The 17,646-nt window shown below is 43.9% G+C and overlaps 1 protein-coding gene and 1 pseudogene across 5 annotated transcripts in view; both read right to left on the bottom strand.

Moving 5' to 3' along the window:
- The window catches only part of GTF2IRD1 (GTF2I repeat domain containing 1), a 191,923-nt gene that overhangs the window by 95,021 nt on the left and 79,256 nt on the right, over positions 1-17,646 (bottom strand). For all 5 annotated transcript variants that reach the window (XM_063953724.1, XM_063953725.1, XM_063953726.1 and 2 more), the window contains exons 6-8: positions 12,903-13,195; positions 11,240-11,329; positions 1,605-1,688 (exon numbers count right to left, since the gene is read on the bottom strand). In XM_063953724.1, the coding sequence (XP_063809794.1) occupies positions 1,605-1,688; positions 11,240-11,329; positions 12,903-13,195 (467 nt within the window). The remainder of the gene's footprint in view (positions 1-1,604; positions 1,689-11,239; positions 11,330-12,902; positions 13,196-17,646) is intronic.
- On the bottom strand, positions 14,258-16,695 carry LOC135050425 (elongation factor 1-delta-like; annotated as a pseudogene).

The following is a 17,646-nucleotide window of genomic DNA, read 5'->3' as shown; positions in this document are numbered from 1 at the left end:
ATTTCCACAATCAGCTCCAAACTGCAGATACAGCCAAATGGGAGTCCTCTCTCATTTGGTGGATGCACACATTGTCAAGTTAGTTAAGTCTACTACCCTTCCTATTCTTAACATGACCTTTCTTAAGTATCTGCCGGATAGAAAGCTGAAGAATTTCCTTAAGAAAATGTATTCCAATGCTGGGGCAAATGTATGCCCGTTTCTGGTGTCTGCTTGGGTGGGCGGATTCCCTAGAAAATGATTTTCATTCTGTGAGCTTGATTTATGTTTGTAAGTAAAGCAAAAAATCAAGCAACTGGGCAAAACCATGTTGCACTGCAGGTGGGGCAGATGTAACATGTGCAGAGAGATTTAGATGGGGTGTGTTCAAACTGAAATCTATATTGTAGTGTGATATAAAGCTGTCTAATATTTGTGGGTTACAAGCAAAAGCAGACAGTATTTATCCTGCACAGAAACAATATAAATATATTTGATCCCTGTGCATGGTAATATGGTTTGTTCGAGACACAAAGTTACTTGCTTTTATTGCTTTACTTACAAACATGAATCAGGCCCTGTGTGCGTTATTTTCCTGTGGGGGACAATGTATGCATAATTTTCCTGTCTGGGCCAATGTGTTTTTTTACCTCGGTGGGGGTCAATGTGTGTATATTTTCCTTTGGGGGTAATGTGTGTGTGTTTTTTCCTGTTAGGGTGTCAGGACCAATGTGTGCTTTTTCCTGTGGGGGGCAATGCGTGTGTGTTCTTTTCCTGCTGGAACCAAACTGCGTGTTTTTTCTCTCTATCGGGGACAATGTGTGTCTTTCTTTCCTGTTGAGGTCAAAGTGTTTGTTTGTTTGTTTGTTCCCTGTCAGAGACAATGTATGTGTTTTTTCTTCTGTGGGAGGACAATATGTATGTTTTATTTCCCTGTAGGGAACAATGTGCATGTTTTTCCCCTATGAGGGACAATGTGTGTGTTTTTTTTCTGTGGGGGGACAATGTGTGTACTTTTTTACTGGAACTCTGGTATTTCTTATGTAGAATAATTTGTTTAATTAAAAACTAGGAAATATTTTTTTTCAGTCAATAAAAATACTAATTATGGATATAGTTGGATGGGAGAAAAAGCCTGCACAATGCAGTAGTAGACCTGGGATCAGCCCTGCCCAGGTGTCTGTGTTTTAGCATAAGAGGCAGCCATACTTTGCAGCCTTGCAGATGCCATTATTTTGTGCTACAAATAGATTACACTTAAAAAAAATTGTTCTCAAGCAAAGGGCCAGATGTACTAAGCCTAGAAAAGTGATAAATTTCATGGTGATAAAGTACCAACCAACCAGCTCCTGTCATTTTTCAAACCCAGCCTGTAACATGACAGGAGCTGATTGACTGGTACTTTATCACCGTGAAATGTATCCCTTTTCAAGACTTAGTACAGTGACATACTTTTGTACATAACAATTCACATGTACAGTATGAGTTTTAGAGTTAAGAAAACACTTTCATTGTGTCATCTGAAGGTGGACTACTTATCTTTAATGTAAGTTTGTTTGAATTTAACCACAAAGGAAATGTGTATTTAAAGATATGCATAAATGTATGCAGGTAAATGCACTCACCATATCTGCTGTTAAACAGGATTTGTACACACTCCCTGAGGGTATTGATATCCTCTGTTTCCTTAATGAAACTGTCCCATTTCTCTACCAAAACAAGACAGGAATTAAATAGGCACTTTCATAAGACAGAGGCTTGAACAAATGTACAAGTACATTATAACAACATTTATTTTTTATGTTCTATGTATTTAGGGCTACAAAAAGTAAAATGTAAAGTTAATATTATCCTTATTTCATTGATTAGAATCGATTAGTATGTAGGTCAATAGTAATTCTATAAGAACCCAGCCCAACTGTTAGCTGTTATATATCTTTCTCCATTCACTCAAGTATGCTGGCTCATCCTATGCAAGCTACAAAATGCAAGGCCTGATTCCGATATATACGCAATGCTGATGTTTATGCAACTGATAATTTATTGACCGACTGCGCAATGCGCCACGATCGTACAGCGCATGCTCCAAGGGAGCATTGTGATGCCGCTCCCAGTGAGGATTTATATTGCAAAGTGACTGAAGGAAGGGACTGCTTAGGGGAGGTTAAGTGAGAGTGGTGGCAAGAGACGCAGGCGTGTTACAACCCTTTTTGGGGCGTGTATCTGTCTACATCTGCAATCCCGTACACAGAGAACATGGCACTGGCCTCTCAGTTCCCGCATCCAGTTTGCGTGACCATAGACTCACTCAGGGAGTCAATGTCCTCATTTCTGCGTCAATGCTGTGCATGTGTACACAGTTGCTCAGGACTTTGTGATGGGTCCGGTGGGTGTCTCTATTCATTTCTGGGCACTTCTTCACTTGCGATGTATAGCAGCTGCATAGGCATGTGCGTACAAATCAGAATCAGGCCCCCAGGGCCTGATTCTGATTTGGGAATAAAGTAAGAGCATGTAACTGTGCATCTGGGCAAAATCATGCTGCATGCAAGTAGATCAGATTTAAAATGTGCAGATTTAAGTATGTCCAGGATTTGGCGGCTACAGCCAGTATTTACCCTGCATGCAAACAAAATGAATGTATTTGCACCCCTTGGTTTGCAACATGATCTGCCCAGGTGCGTTATTACTTGTTTTTTTGCTTTATTCCCAAATCAGAATCAGGCCCACAGTTACTAATACCCCTTTTCCACTAGCTCTTAGAAACACGGGTAAATGCGCGGGGGCGTGCATTTACCCGTGTTTTGCCCTAGTGGAAAAGGGTTCCCCGGCAAATTCCCGGATCAAGTGATCCGGGAATCCTACCCGGGTAGCTAGCCGGGTTGAACACGTGTTCAACCCGGCTAGCTGTCTAGTGTGAACGGGTGCCGTGTCGAGGCGACACGGCTCCCGTTCACAGTGTATAGGGAGGACGGCGCTGGGAGATCATGTGATCTCCCAGCGCCGCCCCTGCTGCGTCAGTAGTAGCGTCACCAACCCGGCAATATGCCGGGTTGGTGAGCGCTGTTAAAAAGGGGCTGTAGCACGGATCGCAGCCGTGTCAGGCGACACGGCTGCGACCCGTGCTTTAGTGGAAAAGGGGTATTATTGTTAGCTGCAAAGTGAGACCAGTACCAAGTCACTGACTCCGGGGAGTGAATTAAGTTGCATTTACTACAACAATAACATAGCAAATAGATAACTGTCCTCAATAAAACTGTTTATTATACATCATTTAGACAAAAAGTTTCCTTTAAAGTAGATGTTTTAATATAGTGCTCGTGATGGATTTGTAATACAGGTTGAGTATCCCATATCCAAATATTCCGAAATACGGACTTTTTTGAGTGAGAGTGAGATAATGAAACCTTTGTTTTCTGATGGCTCAGTGTACACAAACTTTGTTTAATACACAAAGTTATTAAAAATATTATATTAAATGACCTTCAGGCTGTGTGTTTAAGGTGTATATGAAACATAAATTAATTTTGTGAATGTATACACACTTTGTTTAATGCACAAAGTTATTAAAAATATTCGCTAAAATGACCTTCAGGCTGTGTGTATAAGGTGTGTATGTAACATAAATGCATTCTGTGCTTAGATTTAGGTCCCATCACCATGATATCTCATTATGGTATGCAATTATTCCAAAATATGGAAAAATCCAATATCCAAAATACCTCTGGTCCCAAGCATTTTGGATAAGGGATACTCAACCTGTATATCATTATGACATTAGGAGCCTCATTTACTAGTTTAAATATTACAATACATGTCATGCTTTGGCAGTACTGGTCTATAGGGAGGCAAATGTAAAATGCCGGACAGATTAAGGGTTGAGAGGAGGCCCATCCTAGATCAGCTATAATCGGCAGTATAAAAATAGACATTCCTGGTATTTGTGTGATACATACAAGGGCAGGAAGTATTTCCACACTATGAAAATAAATAAGAATTTACTTACCGATAATTCTATTTCTCGGAGTCCGTAGTGGATGCTGGGGTTCCTGAAAGGACCATGGGGAATAGCGGCTCCGCAGGAGACAGGGCACAAAAAGTAAAGCTTTCCGATCAGGTGGTGTGCACTGGCTCCTCCCCCTATGACCCTCCTCCAGACTCCAGTTAGGTACTGTGCCCGGACGAGCGTACACAATAAGGGAGGAATTTTGAATCCCGGGTAAGACTCATACCAGCCACACCAATCACACTGTACAACCTGTGATCTGAACCCAGTTAACAGTATGATAAAAGCGGAGCCTCTGAAAAGATGGCTCACAACAACAATAACCCGATTTAGTTAGCAATAACTATGTACAAGTATTGCAGATAATCCGCACTTGGGATGGGCGCCCAGCATCCACTACGGACTCCGAGAAATAGAATTATCGGTAAGTAAATTCTTATTTTCTCTATCGTCCTTGTGGATGCTGGGGTTCCTGAAAGGACCATGGGGATTATACCAAAGCTCCCAAACGGGCGGGAGAGTGCGGATGACTCTGCAGCACCGAATGAGAGAACCCCAGGTCCTCTTTTGCCAGGGTATCAAATTTGTAGAATTTTACAAACGTGTTCTCCCCCGACCACGTAGCTGCTCGGCAAAGTTGTAATGCCGAGACCCCTCGGGCAGCCGCCCAAGATGAGCCCACCTTCCTTGTGGAATGGGCCTTAACAGATTTAGACTGTGGCAGGCCTGCCACAGAATGTGCAAGTTGAATTGTGTTACCAATCCCACGAGCAATCGACTGCTTAGAAGCAGAAGCACCCAGCATTGTTGGGTGCATACAGGATAAACAGCAAGTCAGATTTCCTGACTCCAGCCAACCTGGAAACTATATTTTCAGGGCCCTGATAACATCCAGCAACTTGGAGTCCTCCAAGTCCCTAGTAGCCGCAGGTACCACAATAAGCTGGTTCAGGTGAAACGCTGACACCACCTTAAGGAGAAACTGGGGACGAGTCCGCAGCTTTGCTCTGTCCGAATGGACAATCAGATATGGCTTTGTGAGATAAAGCCGCCAATTCTGACACTCGCCTGGCCGAGGCCAGGACCAACAGCATGGTCATTTTCCATGTGAGATATATCAAATCCACAGATTTGAGTTGTTTAAACCAATGTGATTTTTTTTAGGAATCCCAAAACTACGTTGAGATCGCCCAGTGCCACTGGAGACATCAAAGGGGCTGTATATGCAGTACTCCCTTAACAACTTCTGGACTTCAGGAACTGAAGCCAATTTCTTTCTGGAAGAAAATCAACAGGCCGAAATTTGAACCTTAATGGACCCAATTTGAGACCCATAGACACTCCTGTTTGCAGGAAATGTAGAAATCAACCTAGTTGAAATTCTTCCGTGGAGCCTTCCTGGACTCACACCCTGGCACATATTTTCACCTAAGTGGTGATAATGTTGTGCGGTCACCTCCTTCCTGGCTCTGACCAGGGTAGGGATGACCTCTTCCGGAATGCCTCTTTCCCTTAGGATCCGGCGTTCACCCGCCTTGGCGTCAACGCAGCTGCGGTAAGTCCCGGAACAGACACGGTTCTTGCCGAATCAAGACCCTTCTTAGTATCTCTTGAAGTTCCGGGAACCAAGTCCTTCTTGGCCAAACCGGAGCCACGAGTATAGTTCTTACTCCTCTCCTTCCTATCATTTTCAATACATTGGGTATGAAAAGCAGAGGATGGAACACATACACCGACTGGTACACCGACGGTGTTACCAGAGCGTCCCAGCTATTGCCTGAGTGTCTCTTGACCTGGCGCTTCAGGTGGGACGCCATCATAACCACCTTTGGTCTTTCCCAACGGTTTACAATCATGTGGAAACTTCCAGATTAAGTTTCCACTTTTCCGGGTGGAATTCATTTATGCTGAGGAAATCTTCCCAGTTGCCCACTCCCGGAATGAACACTGCTGACAGTGTTATCACATGATTTTCCGCCCAGCGAAGAATCCTTGCTGTCATTGCCCTCCTGCTTCTTGTGTCGCCCCGTCTGATAACGTGGGCGACCGCCATGATGATGTCCTACTGGATCAGCACCGGTTGACTTTGAAGCAGGAGTCTTCCTAGGCTCAGAGCATTGTAAATTGCCCTTAGCTCCAGTATATTCATGTGGAGAGAAGTCTCCAGACTTGACCACACTTCCTTGGAAATTTTTTCCCTGTGTGACTACTCCCCAGCCTCTCAGGCTGGTATCCGTGGTCCCCAGAACACAGTCCTGAATGCTGAGTGTGCTGCCCTCTAAAAGATGAGCACTCTGCAGCCCCCACAGAAGAGACACCCTTGTCCTTGGAGACAGGATTATCCGCTGATGCATCTGAAAATGCGATCCGGACCATTCGTCCAGCAAATCCCCTGAGATCTGCCGAATGGAATCGCTTCGTAAGAAGCCACCATTTTTCCCAGGACTCCTGTGCATTGATGCACTGATACTTGGCCTGGTTTTAGGAGGTTTCTGACTAGGTCGAATAACTCCTTGGCTTTTTCCTCCCGGAGGAACACCTTTTTCTGGACTATGCCCAGAATCATTCCTAGGAACAGCAGACGTATCGTCGGAAAACAGCTGCGATTCTTGGAATATTTAGAATCCAGTCGTGCTGTCGTAGAACTACTTTAGATAGTGCTCTTCCGACCTCCAACTGTTCTCTGGAACTTGCCCTTTTCAGGATATCGTCCAAGTAAGGGATAATTTAGATGCCTTTTTTCTTTGAAGAAACATCTTTTCGGCCATTACCTTGGTAAAAGGCCCGGGGTGCCGTGGATAATTCAAACGGCATCGTCTGAAACTGATATTGACAGTTCTGTACCACGAACCAGAGGTACCCTTGTTGAGAAGGGCAAATTTGGACATGGAGGTAATCCTTGATGTCCAGGGACACCATATAGTCCCCTTTTTTCCGGTTCGCTATCACTGCTCTGAGTGACTCCATCTCGATTTGAACCTTTTATGTAAGTGTTCAAAGATTTCAGTTTAGACTATGTCTCACCAAGCCGTCTGGCGTCAGTACCACAATATAGTGTGGAAAAATAATACCCTTTTCCTTGTTGTAGGAGGGGTACTTTGATTATCACCTGCTGGATATACAGCTTGTGAATTTTTTTCCAATGCTGCCTCCCTGTCGGAGGGAGCCGTTGGTAAAGCAGACTTCAGAAACCTGCGAGGAGAAGATGTCTCGACTCTCCAATCTGTACCCCTGGGATAATACTTGTACTATCTAGGGGTCAACCTGCGAGTGATCCCACTGCGCGCTGAGACTCTTGAGACTACCCCCCCACCTTGAGTCCGCTTGCATGGCCCCAGCGTCATGCTGAGGACTTGGCAGACGCGGTGGAGGGCTTCTTTTCCTGGGAAGGGGCTGCCTGCTGCAGTCTACTTCCCTTACCTCTATGTCTGGGCAGATATGACTGGCCTTTTGCCTGCATGCCCTCATGGGAAAGGAAGGATTGAGGCTGAAAAGACGGTGTCTTTTTCAGCTGAGATGTAACTTGGGGTAAAAAGGTTGGATTTCCCAGCTGTTGCCGTGGTCCCCAGGTCCGATGGACCGACCCCAACTAACTCCTTCCCTTTATACGGCAATACTTCCATGTGCCGTATGGGATCTGTATCACCTGACCACTGTCGTGTCCATGACATCTTCTGGGTGATATGGACAACGTACTTATCTTGATGCCAGAGAGCAAATATCCCTCTGTGCATCTCACGTACATATATATAGAATGCATCCTATTAAATGCTCTATATGAATAAAATATTTTCAGTCAGGGAATCCGACCAAGCCAACCCAGCACTGCATCTCCAGGCTGATGGCGATCGCTGGTCGCAGTATAACCACCGTATGTGTGTATATACTTTTTAGGATATCTTTCCAGCTTCCTATCAGCTGGCTCCTTGAGGGCGGCCGTATCTGGAGACGGTAACGCCACTTGATAAGCGTGTGAGCGCCTTATCACCCTAAGGGGTGTTTCCCAACGCGCCCTAATTTCTGGCGGGAAAGGGTATAACGCCAATATTTGCTATCGGGGTAACCCCACGCATCATCACACACTTCATTTTATTTTATCTGATTCAGGAAAAACTACAGGTAGTTTTTTCACTCCCACATAATACCCTTTTTTGTGGTACTTGTAGTATCAGAAATATGCAACACCTCCTTCATTGCCCTTAACGTGTGGCCCTAATGAGAAATACGTTTGTTTATTCACCGTCGACACTGGATTCAGTGTCCGTGTCTGTGTCGACCGACTGAGGTAAATGGTCGTTTTTAACGCCCCTGACGGTGTTTCTGAGACGCCTGGACCGGTACTAATAGTTTGTCGGCCGTCTCACGTCGTCAACCGACCTTGCAGCGTGTTGACATTCTCACGTAATTCCCTAAATAAGCCATCCATTCCGGTGTCGACTCCCTAGAGAGTGACATCACCATTACAGGCAATTTCTCCGCCTCCTCACCAACATCGTCCTCATACATGTCGACACACACGTACCGACACACAGCACACACACCGGGAATGCTCTGACAGAGGACAGGACCCACTAGCCCTTTGGGGAGACAGAGGGAGAGTTTGCCAGCACACACCAAAACGCTATAATTATATAGGGACAACCTTATATAAGTGTTTTCCCTTATAGCATCTTTATATATATCTCAATATCGCCAAAATCAGTGCCCCCCCTCTCTGTTTTAACCCTGTTTCTGTAGTGCAGTGCAGGGGAGAGCCTGGGAGCCTTCTCTCCAGGCTTTCTGTGAGAGAAAATGGCGCTGTGTGCTGAGGAGATAGGCCCCGCCCCTTTTTCGGCGGGCTCGTCTCCCGCTATTTAGTGAATCTTGGCAGGGGTTAAATATCTCCATATAGCCTCTGGGGGCTATATGTGAGGTATTTTTCGCCAAAAAAGGTTTTCATTTGCCTCCCAGGGCGCCCCCCTCCCAGCGCCCTGCACCCTCAGTGACTGCCGTGTGAAGTGTGCTGAGAGGAAAATGGCGCACAGCTGCAGTGCTGTGCGCTACCTTTAGAAGACTGCAGGAGTCTTCAGCCGCCGATTCTGGACCTCTTCTTACTTCAGCATCTGCAAGGGGGCCGGCGCCGCGGCTCCGGTGACCATCCAGGCTGTACCTGTGATCGTCCCTCTGGAGCTGATGTCCAGTAGCCAAGAAGCCAATCCATCCTGCACGCAGGTGAGTTCACTCCTTCTCCCCTAAGTCCATCGTTGCAGTGATCCTGTTGCCAGCAGGACTCACTGTAAAATAAAAAACCTAAGCTAAACTTTCTCTAAGCAGCTCTTTAGGAGAGCCACCTAGATTGCACCCTTCTCGGCCGGGCACAAAAATCTAACTGGAGTCTGGAGGAGGGTCATAGGATGAGGAGCCAGTGCACACCACCTGATCGGAAAGCTTTACTTTTTGTGCCCTGTCTCCTGCGGAGCCGCTATTCCCCATGGTCCTTTCAGGAACCCCAGCATCCACAAGGACGATAGAGAAAATAGCATTTGCACCTACTGCAACATGGTGTGTCCAGGTGCAAGATCTGCTATCTTTAGTAGGATTTGATCCTACTACATGTGTCCCTGAATAAGGTGTTACTATTTGTATATCTATCTTCCATCATCAGATTTTGCAGTTTTAGCCACAGGATTTAATGAATGAACTTTTTTAAAAGGCAAAACCAATCTTTAAATCTCTCAACTAAATCACAACATCTCGGCTCCAGCCTGAACTCGCAGACTACTAGATTTGACCCGGTGTGTTATTTATGGAATAGTATATAATCAGAGGTTTATATATTATTATTATTATTATTATTATTGTTTAGTACTGTGCTCATTTTATTTAAGGCTTATATAGATGAATCTTTTCTAGACTTTTGCAAATCTTCATGTTATTCCATGCTCTCATCTGAACACAGACAGTGCAAGAGTGTTTAGAAAAAATTGCACCAGCTATCCACATAGCATCTGCATGCTGTCTGGATCTCTGTGGTGGGTCTGGTCAGGAAGGTGTCTTAATGCCAGTCACATGAGCTGCAGAAATGCAGTCCCGAGAGCGTCAAAGGCCACTTACTGCATGGCACCTTAGGTGACTACTTCTTTTATTACAAATCACTCAACAATCAATTCAGTTCTTTCAAACCTTAACAGAGACTCAAAAACAGCTATAAGTATAGAGGGCATTCCCAACCTCGGTCCTCAAGGCTCACTAATACGCCTTTCACATCGCACAAATAACCCCGTATCGGCCTGGCATATTGCCGGGTCGACACGGGTCAGTGTGCGGTGTGAAAGGGCCATGTCCGAATTCTCGGGTCGCCTGACCTGGCAATTTAACCGGGGTAATAAGAAGGGTTATTCCCGGGTTGAATACCGGGTCAAGCGTAGTGTGAATGACCCGGTACCCATTCACAGCATAGGGAGGGGCGGCGTGGAGATGAGCTCATCTCTCAGCGCCGCCTCCGCCCCCCGCCGCTATGTCAATCGATCCGGCAATTTGCCGGGTTGGGAAGCCAGGAGATATTCTCCAATGCAGATCCCAACCGGGAAGGACCCGTTTCCAATTTCCGGTTGGGATCCGGCATTGGAGATGTGAAAGGGGTATAACAGACCAGATGTTAGTGATATGCATGCTTGAGTACAGGTGACTTAATTAGTACCTTAGTTATTTTGATTTAAACATGTGTGCTGAAGCCTGGATATCACTAAAACCTGCACTGTTAGTTAGGATTGCCCATTCAGTAAACATAGAGGTTTGAGGCCCCCATACATTTACCACAATTTCCCTGATCTCCAAACTGACTGGAACTGCTAGTTGGCAATCCGTAGAGATATCGGGGAAATTCGTCATGTTGAAGATCCCAGATTTGGTGATCCCGACCATTTCCAGTTGGGATTGGGGAATCAAGATTTTAAAATTTGTTGAATATTCCAAATTCCCCTACCCAGGCATCAGGCAATCAGGAAATTGTGGCAATTTGTTGCAGATGTATGGGTGTCTTACCTTGAAAGCCAGACAAAATATGAAGCTTTCGGCTACAGTAGATAAGATAAAGAGAAAACCTCTGCTATTTATTTAATTCAATATTATTTATTTAAATAGTGATTTGAACCAGCTCATGTACAATAATGTCTTTCAAAAATATCCAGTTTGATAAATGAAGCAATACCAGTTTGCACCTGTAACAGTAATTAAATGATATTTTATGTAGTCAAATACTACACACTTACTAACCTGTTTTGTCATGTACTATTGAAAATAGCACACGTTTCGAGGCTTGGACATTTTGTCTGAGACTATTACTTGCTGTAGAAGATTGCTGTCCTGCATTCAGGGAACAAAACCGAACTTTAGTATTGACAAGAATTATAAGGCAGATCAGAGCTAAACTTAACAGTTGACAACAGACAATTAAACGTTAATAAATATGACTGCCTAGTGCACCTCACTGTGAATAAATACAAGTATTTTTATTTATTGTAATAATTTGCCATTCAGGCAGAAAGAGCTAACCAATAGAAGGAAGAAGAGCAATAGGCCAACATATGCACAATGGTCCTAATTCAGGTTGGATCGCAATAAGCGATCCTACCGCAATTTCTGAGAAAAAGATGCGGGTGCATGCGCAGCGCCCATCATGCGCATGCGCCCGCATTTTCTGCAGGGGTACGCAGAAAATGCGATTGCCTCTTCCTGTCAATCAGGGAGGAGATGGAGCGTTGCAGGAGCGGAGGCGGCCGAACGGGGGGGGGGGGGGGAGGTGGCCGAATAGGGGCGTGTCAGGGTTGTGATCACGGCGGCTGCGTGATCTCACATGCAGCCACCGCGATCAGGAAGATGGCGGCGAGTCTCCTGTGGCCGCAGCTAAGCTGTGCTTGTTGAAGTGGAGGAGGCTCCGGTCAGCATGCTGGGCGGCCTTGCCCAGCGATGGGCGGACACCAAGATTGCGATCCAAAGGACAGCAAATTCTGCTAATTAGCAGAATTTGCTATCCTTACTGAATTAAGCCCAATATATACAATTGGTTACACGGGAAGGACGGTTTGAAACGTTAGTAGAATGTGAACCACAACAGTGTTAGGCCCAGCGTAAGAGATGCATGACAAATCAATCATGGGAAAGTGTCTACACTTATTATTTGCCAAAATTTTTCTTACAAGCCCATGTACACTGACCATGTGTTTCTCTACAGGCACTAATGATCCCTCTCATGTGCGCCGTTAGCGCTGCATCCACACACACAGGAAAATGCACTGGCTGGTGTATACTGTAACTGCACCAATGTTTCAGCACTCTGCTAAAACCTGTACAGCCGCAGAACAGATTATATTATTTTTAACAGACACATCCACTGTTTAGAATATCTTGTAAAAGGGTATTACCCACAACTCCTACAGGCTCCTCTACTGATGTTAGCTTTCATATATTGTTATGTTAGCAGGCTATAGCAGTAGCATGACATAGCAGTGGGTGGGTGTGACAGGACCCCCTGTTGTGACCATCTGTGCACACACTTATTGGTTACTGAATGATTTCACCAGAAGCAGAGGAAGGATACCCCAGGGGAGCAGGAGTGTAACTGTTGTTTAAATGTTATCTTTCATCCACAAATAGCATGGATGGATAAACATTCCGGAGATCTTATCATTCAATTAGAGAAAAAGGCATCAACCTTTCCTTCAGCTCTGATTAGTAGGTAATGAAATCTTACTGATACCAACAACATTTAAAAACCAGTGTGCTGTGCTACACCCTTTCCATTGTAATCCTGCTTATAAAATTGGATCTTGTGGTAGAAAATTCACAGTAGTATTTTAAAATGTGATTTTAAACGTTTAAACAAGTGACCAAGTAATGTGTAAATATACTGTTGTCAGGAACATGACCCTGTCCTCACCGGAGCATTCTGAGAAGTCCTGCTTCTGCTCTCCTGGTGACTTGTGGGGTGCTACATCACAGGTCGTGTTCTGTATAGGCAGATTTGAGTGAACCTCCTGCTTCAGCTCCACACAATGCTGACTAGGTAGCGAGACATTGTACATGAAGTTTGGTACACTGGATGGATTCTCCTGGTTTGATGGTTTGGAGACTTTGGGACTTGGACCTGTTTCTGGAACAGGCTTTGTGATGACAGCGGAGCAACTGTAATCTGCACAAGGTTTTGAGTCTACGCTGGATTCTTCAATTGCTCTATATCAGAAAAAGTTGCACAATATAAATAAACAAGATCAATATATAATACTTATATCTACATGTGGTTAAGTACACATATACATTTGTCAAAAACTTTAGTTAAAAAGTGTAGGCAAAGGACAGTGGAGGGTAGTGTAAAGTGGTCTGTGTGCAAATCACCACAAGACTCTGGGAGCTGCAGAAGTGTGTATAACAAACACCTTGTATAACAAACACTTCCTCTATAACAGGTGAATGGCAATGATGCAACTTCCATCATCCACATACAGCAAGCATCTGCATCCCCATTTTTAAACATAAAGAACAATAAACAGTTGCGTGGAGTGTGACGGGTGCTGGATGAGAGGGCAAAGGACAAACTGTAAAAATTAGAGATTAACATAGTCCTGGAATTTTGGACCCCAATAGGTGTTTCTTCAGGAACTCATTGTCCATGATGATGGATGTTTTGCTGGCTCATAGACATCTAGAAGTGGCGCCTGTAAACAAAACACTGTTAGATTGCACCATATAGCTGTTGTGCCTGTTGGAGGATCCCTGCACAGTCCTGTCAAAACCAATAGAGGCATGGATGACTCCATGACATCCTAGCCATCATCAGGGACACCTGAGTCCAGAAGGTAAGAATGTGATAAGGAGTCAGCGACAAGGAGGTCCAATCCACATTTGTACACCACATCCAGATGGTAACCTCAGATCATGGACCAGCACTGGAAGCCCACAGATGAACTTGTGAAACTTTAGACAAGCAAAGACTAGAGGAAAACTGTTTATTTTCAATCTGAGCATAACGTAACTCAGTAAGGGCCCTGGAAGCAAAACCAATGGCTTTGTTATGCTGCAGGCAGATATCACCATGGCCATGCTGAGATGCTTTGACAAATATCACAACAGGAACATGTACAGATGTGACAGCCCTCATCTATCCCGCGAAATGCGCATTGCGTTTGGCACTTACTGGATACTCTTAGAGGTGCTCTGCACAGCAGTATTAAAAGCATGTCTGTCCATTATAACATATTTCACTGGTAAGCATTTCTTTTCAAACTTTTTTTTTTTTTAAAACAGTCCAGGGTCAGTGTTGTTGAAGGCAGCAATGTTCACACTCTCAAAATAGTCCTCAAACTTTGTGATTTCTTCCTAGAGAGTGACTGTGCCAACCACGTCGTCCTCCACCACACACTAGATCTGCAGCTTTTTGATGCCGTACCCCAACGGTACCAGCTTGGAGGAGCCCCACTGCAGCCTGACCATCTGTATGGTGCAAAAAAGGAAATTATATTATTCCGTGTCCAGGGCGCATACACATAAAAGATCATGTAAATTTGCACAGAATACAATACATCCCTTATTTTTACGAAGCTGAGTGATTCCCTTCAGTAATAGGACCAAAGATCAGTGTTGCTCGTCTATTGGAATCTTCTAACAATCTGGAACGAATTCCTCCAAGTTCATGTAAAGATAAAAAACGGGAAAGAAACATGTGTAGAAAATCTTCAAGTGAAGATGTAACCCCTGATCGTATCCACAAATGAAAGCGTACCCCACTCACATGGAGCCAGGTAAGTGGGTGCACATCAAGGTATCTTTTAAGATGGTTCAAGCAAAGAATATCTATATATCTCTCTTCAATTCAGGATGGAAATCAAATGACTTAGCGTACCCAAAACTCACACTGAGTCAGGAAAATGGGTTCCTATATAGGTATCTTTAGAATAGAAATATTAGCCAAATGCGTACCCCAACTAACACAAATTAGGGATAGGAAATTCCTATAAAGGTATCTTTAGAGTTATCCAAAAAATAAAAGAATAATAACAACTTGTCTTGATAAAGGTCTATTTAAGACCGAAACGTGTCGACTGCTGTACTGGGAGTAGCTTTTAAAGGAGAATTGAACATGAATTCTTTTTTACATTTGGGACTTTGGTTCCTCTCAGGATCGGTTTTTAACTTTTTAAATAATTTTTTTCATATTTTTATTGACTTCGTTACTTATGCATGGTGGCATTTCTTTTATTTTTTGGATTGCTCAAAATACATTTTTCACATGTGGAAATAAAACTTGTTTTATTTTGCATTGTTCGGAGAGAAATGCTATCTGATTCCAAAGGAAAAAAGTGTACAGTTTGGACGTGTATAAAGATACCTTTATAGGAGTCAGCAATTCATTATTCATATGAGTTTGGGTACGCATTTGACTGTCATCATAACTCTAAAGATACCTTTATAGGAATTTGCTATACCTAATTTATGTGAGTTTGGGTACGCATTTGGTTAATATTTCGATTCTAAAGATACCTTTATGGGAACCCATTTTTCTGACTCAGTGTGAGTTTTGGGTACGCTAAGTCATTTGATTTCCATCCTGAATTGAAGGGAGATATATAGATATTCTTTGCTTGAACCATCTTAAAAGATACCTTGATGTACACCCACTTACCTGACTCTGTGTGAGTGGGGTACGCTTTCCTTTGTGGATACGATAAGGGGGTTACATCTTCACTTGAAGCTATTCTACACATGCTTCTTTCCCGTTTTTATCTTTGCATGAACTTGCAGGAATTAATTCCAGATTGTTAGAAGAATCCATTAGACAAGCAACACTGATCTTTGGTCCTATTACTGAAGGGAATCATTAATCTTTGTAAAAATAAGGGATGTATTGTATTCTATGCAAATATACATGATCTTTTATGTGTATGCGCCCTGGACACAGAATAATATAATTTCCTTTTTTGTACATTGCTATATAAATGTGGTGACGTTTATTCTGATATTTTCAGTGGACGGGCAGCTTTGCGCCATAAAGTCGAACCTTCCATTTTTGTTTCTCTTTCATCTGTATGATGCGCACACACTCCTCCAGCTTTGCCATGTCGGTCTCATCATCCCACGGTTTCACATCCAGCAAGATGGAGGACTTGTCGATCACTCCGGGTTTCTTAGATTTCCTCTCTGCATACTGACAAATCTGGTCTTCTTTGATCTTGGCAACATTCTTATCTTCCTCTTCATCACTCCCAAATAAAACAATATCATCATCATCATCATCATCATCATCCTCCTCTTTAGCCTTCTTCAGTTCACAAGTCTACACAGGGCAGGGAGGTGCAGGCGTGGGGGCTGGACGCTTGCACACAAAAGGCTTCTGAGGAAGATTGCTTAAGTATAACTATTCTGCTTCCAGCTTGGAGATAGCCAGCTGAAGATCCTTCACCACTTTGTGCAGGCTCTGGTTCTCGCGATCTAGACTGGAGACAACTGAAAGGAGCGCTCCGTGGTCCTCACTGTTTGTGGGATCAGTAGCCGTTCTGTACATTCTCCCTGGCTCTGGCAATATCCCTGAGGATTGTGCTTGCTCCGTCCTCCTGTGGTAGGCTGTATGTGTTCTGTTGAGATGCCACACTAAGGTGTTCATAGTACTGCTTCTCTGCGTCATCATATTTGTATTTATCAAACCAGATCTTCTCTGTGCTCAGGTAGGAAGCCGCCATGGTGCCGCTGCTGCTGTGTCAGGAGGGTGGGAGGGAAAGCTCATCATACTTTTTTATCAGTCTTTCTGGGTATTCTTGATCTTTTCCCTCTGAAGAGACAAATGTGTCTACCTTATCAACAGCCTCATCACCAGCTAGGTTGAGCAGGATATATGTCTGTACCTTTTTGGCTGGTCTAAAAGTTCTGCACAGCAGTATACGCACCATAACTTCTTGAACATAAGACAGAAAACCATAGAAAACTAGCGGCTCTCTGCTTTGGAGACCTTGTTATGAGAAGAACAGCAGCGCTATAATAAGCAATACCCAATAAACTTGAGCTTATAACAATAACAATCAAATATACACATAAATGATAAAAACTTTATTTGACACGTGCTTGTTCCAGGCTAAGAGGTCTATTTACTAAGCCTTGGAAAACTATAAGACAATCAGCCCCTTACTGTCATTTCTGCAAACACAGCCAGTAACATGGCAGTTAGAAGTAGAGATGAGCGCCTGAAATTTTTCGGGTTTTGTGTTTTGGTTTTGGGTTCGGTTCCGCGGCCGTGTTTTGGGTTCGAACGCGTTTTGGCAAAACCTCACCGAATTTTTTTTGTCGGATTCGGGTGTGTTTTGGATTCGGGTGTTTTTTTCAAAAAACACTAAAAAACAGCTTAAATCATAGAATTTGGGGGTCATTTTGATCCCAAAGTATTATTAACCTCAAAAACCATAATTTACACTCATTTTCAGTCTATTCTGAATACCTCACACCTCACAATATTATTTTTAGTCCTAAAATTTGCACCGAGGTCGCTGTGTGAGTAAGATAAGCGACCCTAGTGGCCGACACAAACACCGGGCCCATCTAGGAGTGGCACTGCAGTGTCACGCAGGATGTCCCTTCCAAAAAACCCTCCCCAAACAGCACATGACGCAAAGAAAAAAAGAGGCGCAATGAGGTAGCTG

The sequence above is a fragment of the Pseudophryne corroboree genome, chromosome 2 (genome assembly GCF_028390025.1).
Source record: "Pseudophryne corroboree isolate aPseCor3 chromosome 2, aPseCor3.hap2, whole genome shotgun sequence".
Classification (NCBI taxonomy): domain Eukaryota; kingdom Metazoa; phylum Chordata; class Amphibia; order Anura; family Myobatrachidae; genus Pseudophryne; species Pseudophryne corroboree.
The sequence above is the reverse complement of the archived record's forward strand: the minus strand, read 5'-3'. Positions and strand labels throughout refer to the sequence as shown.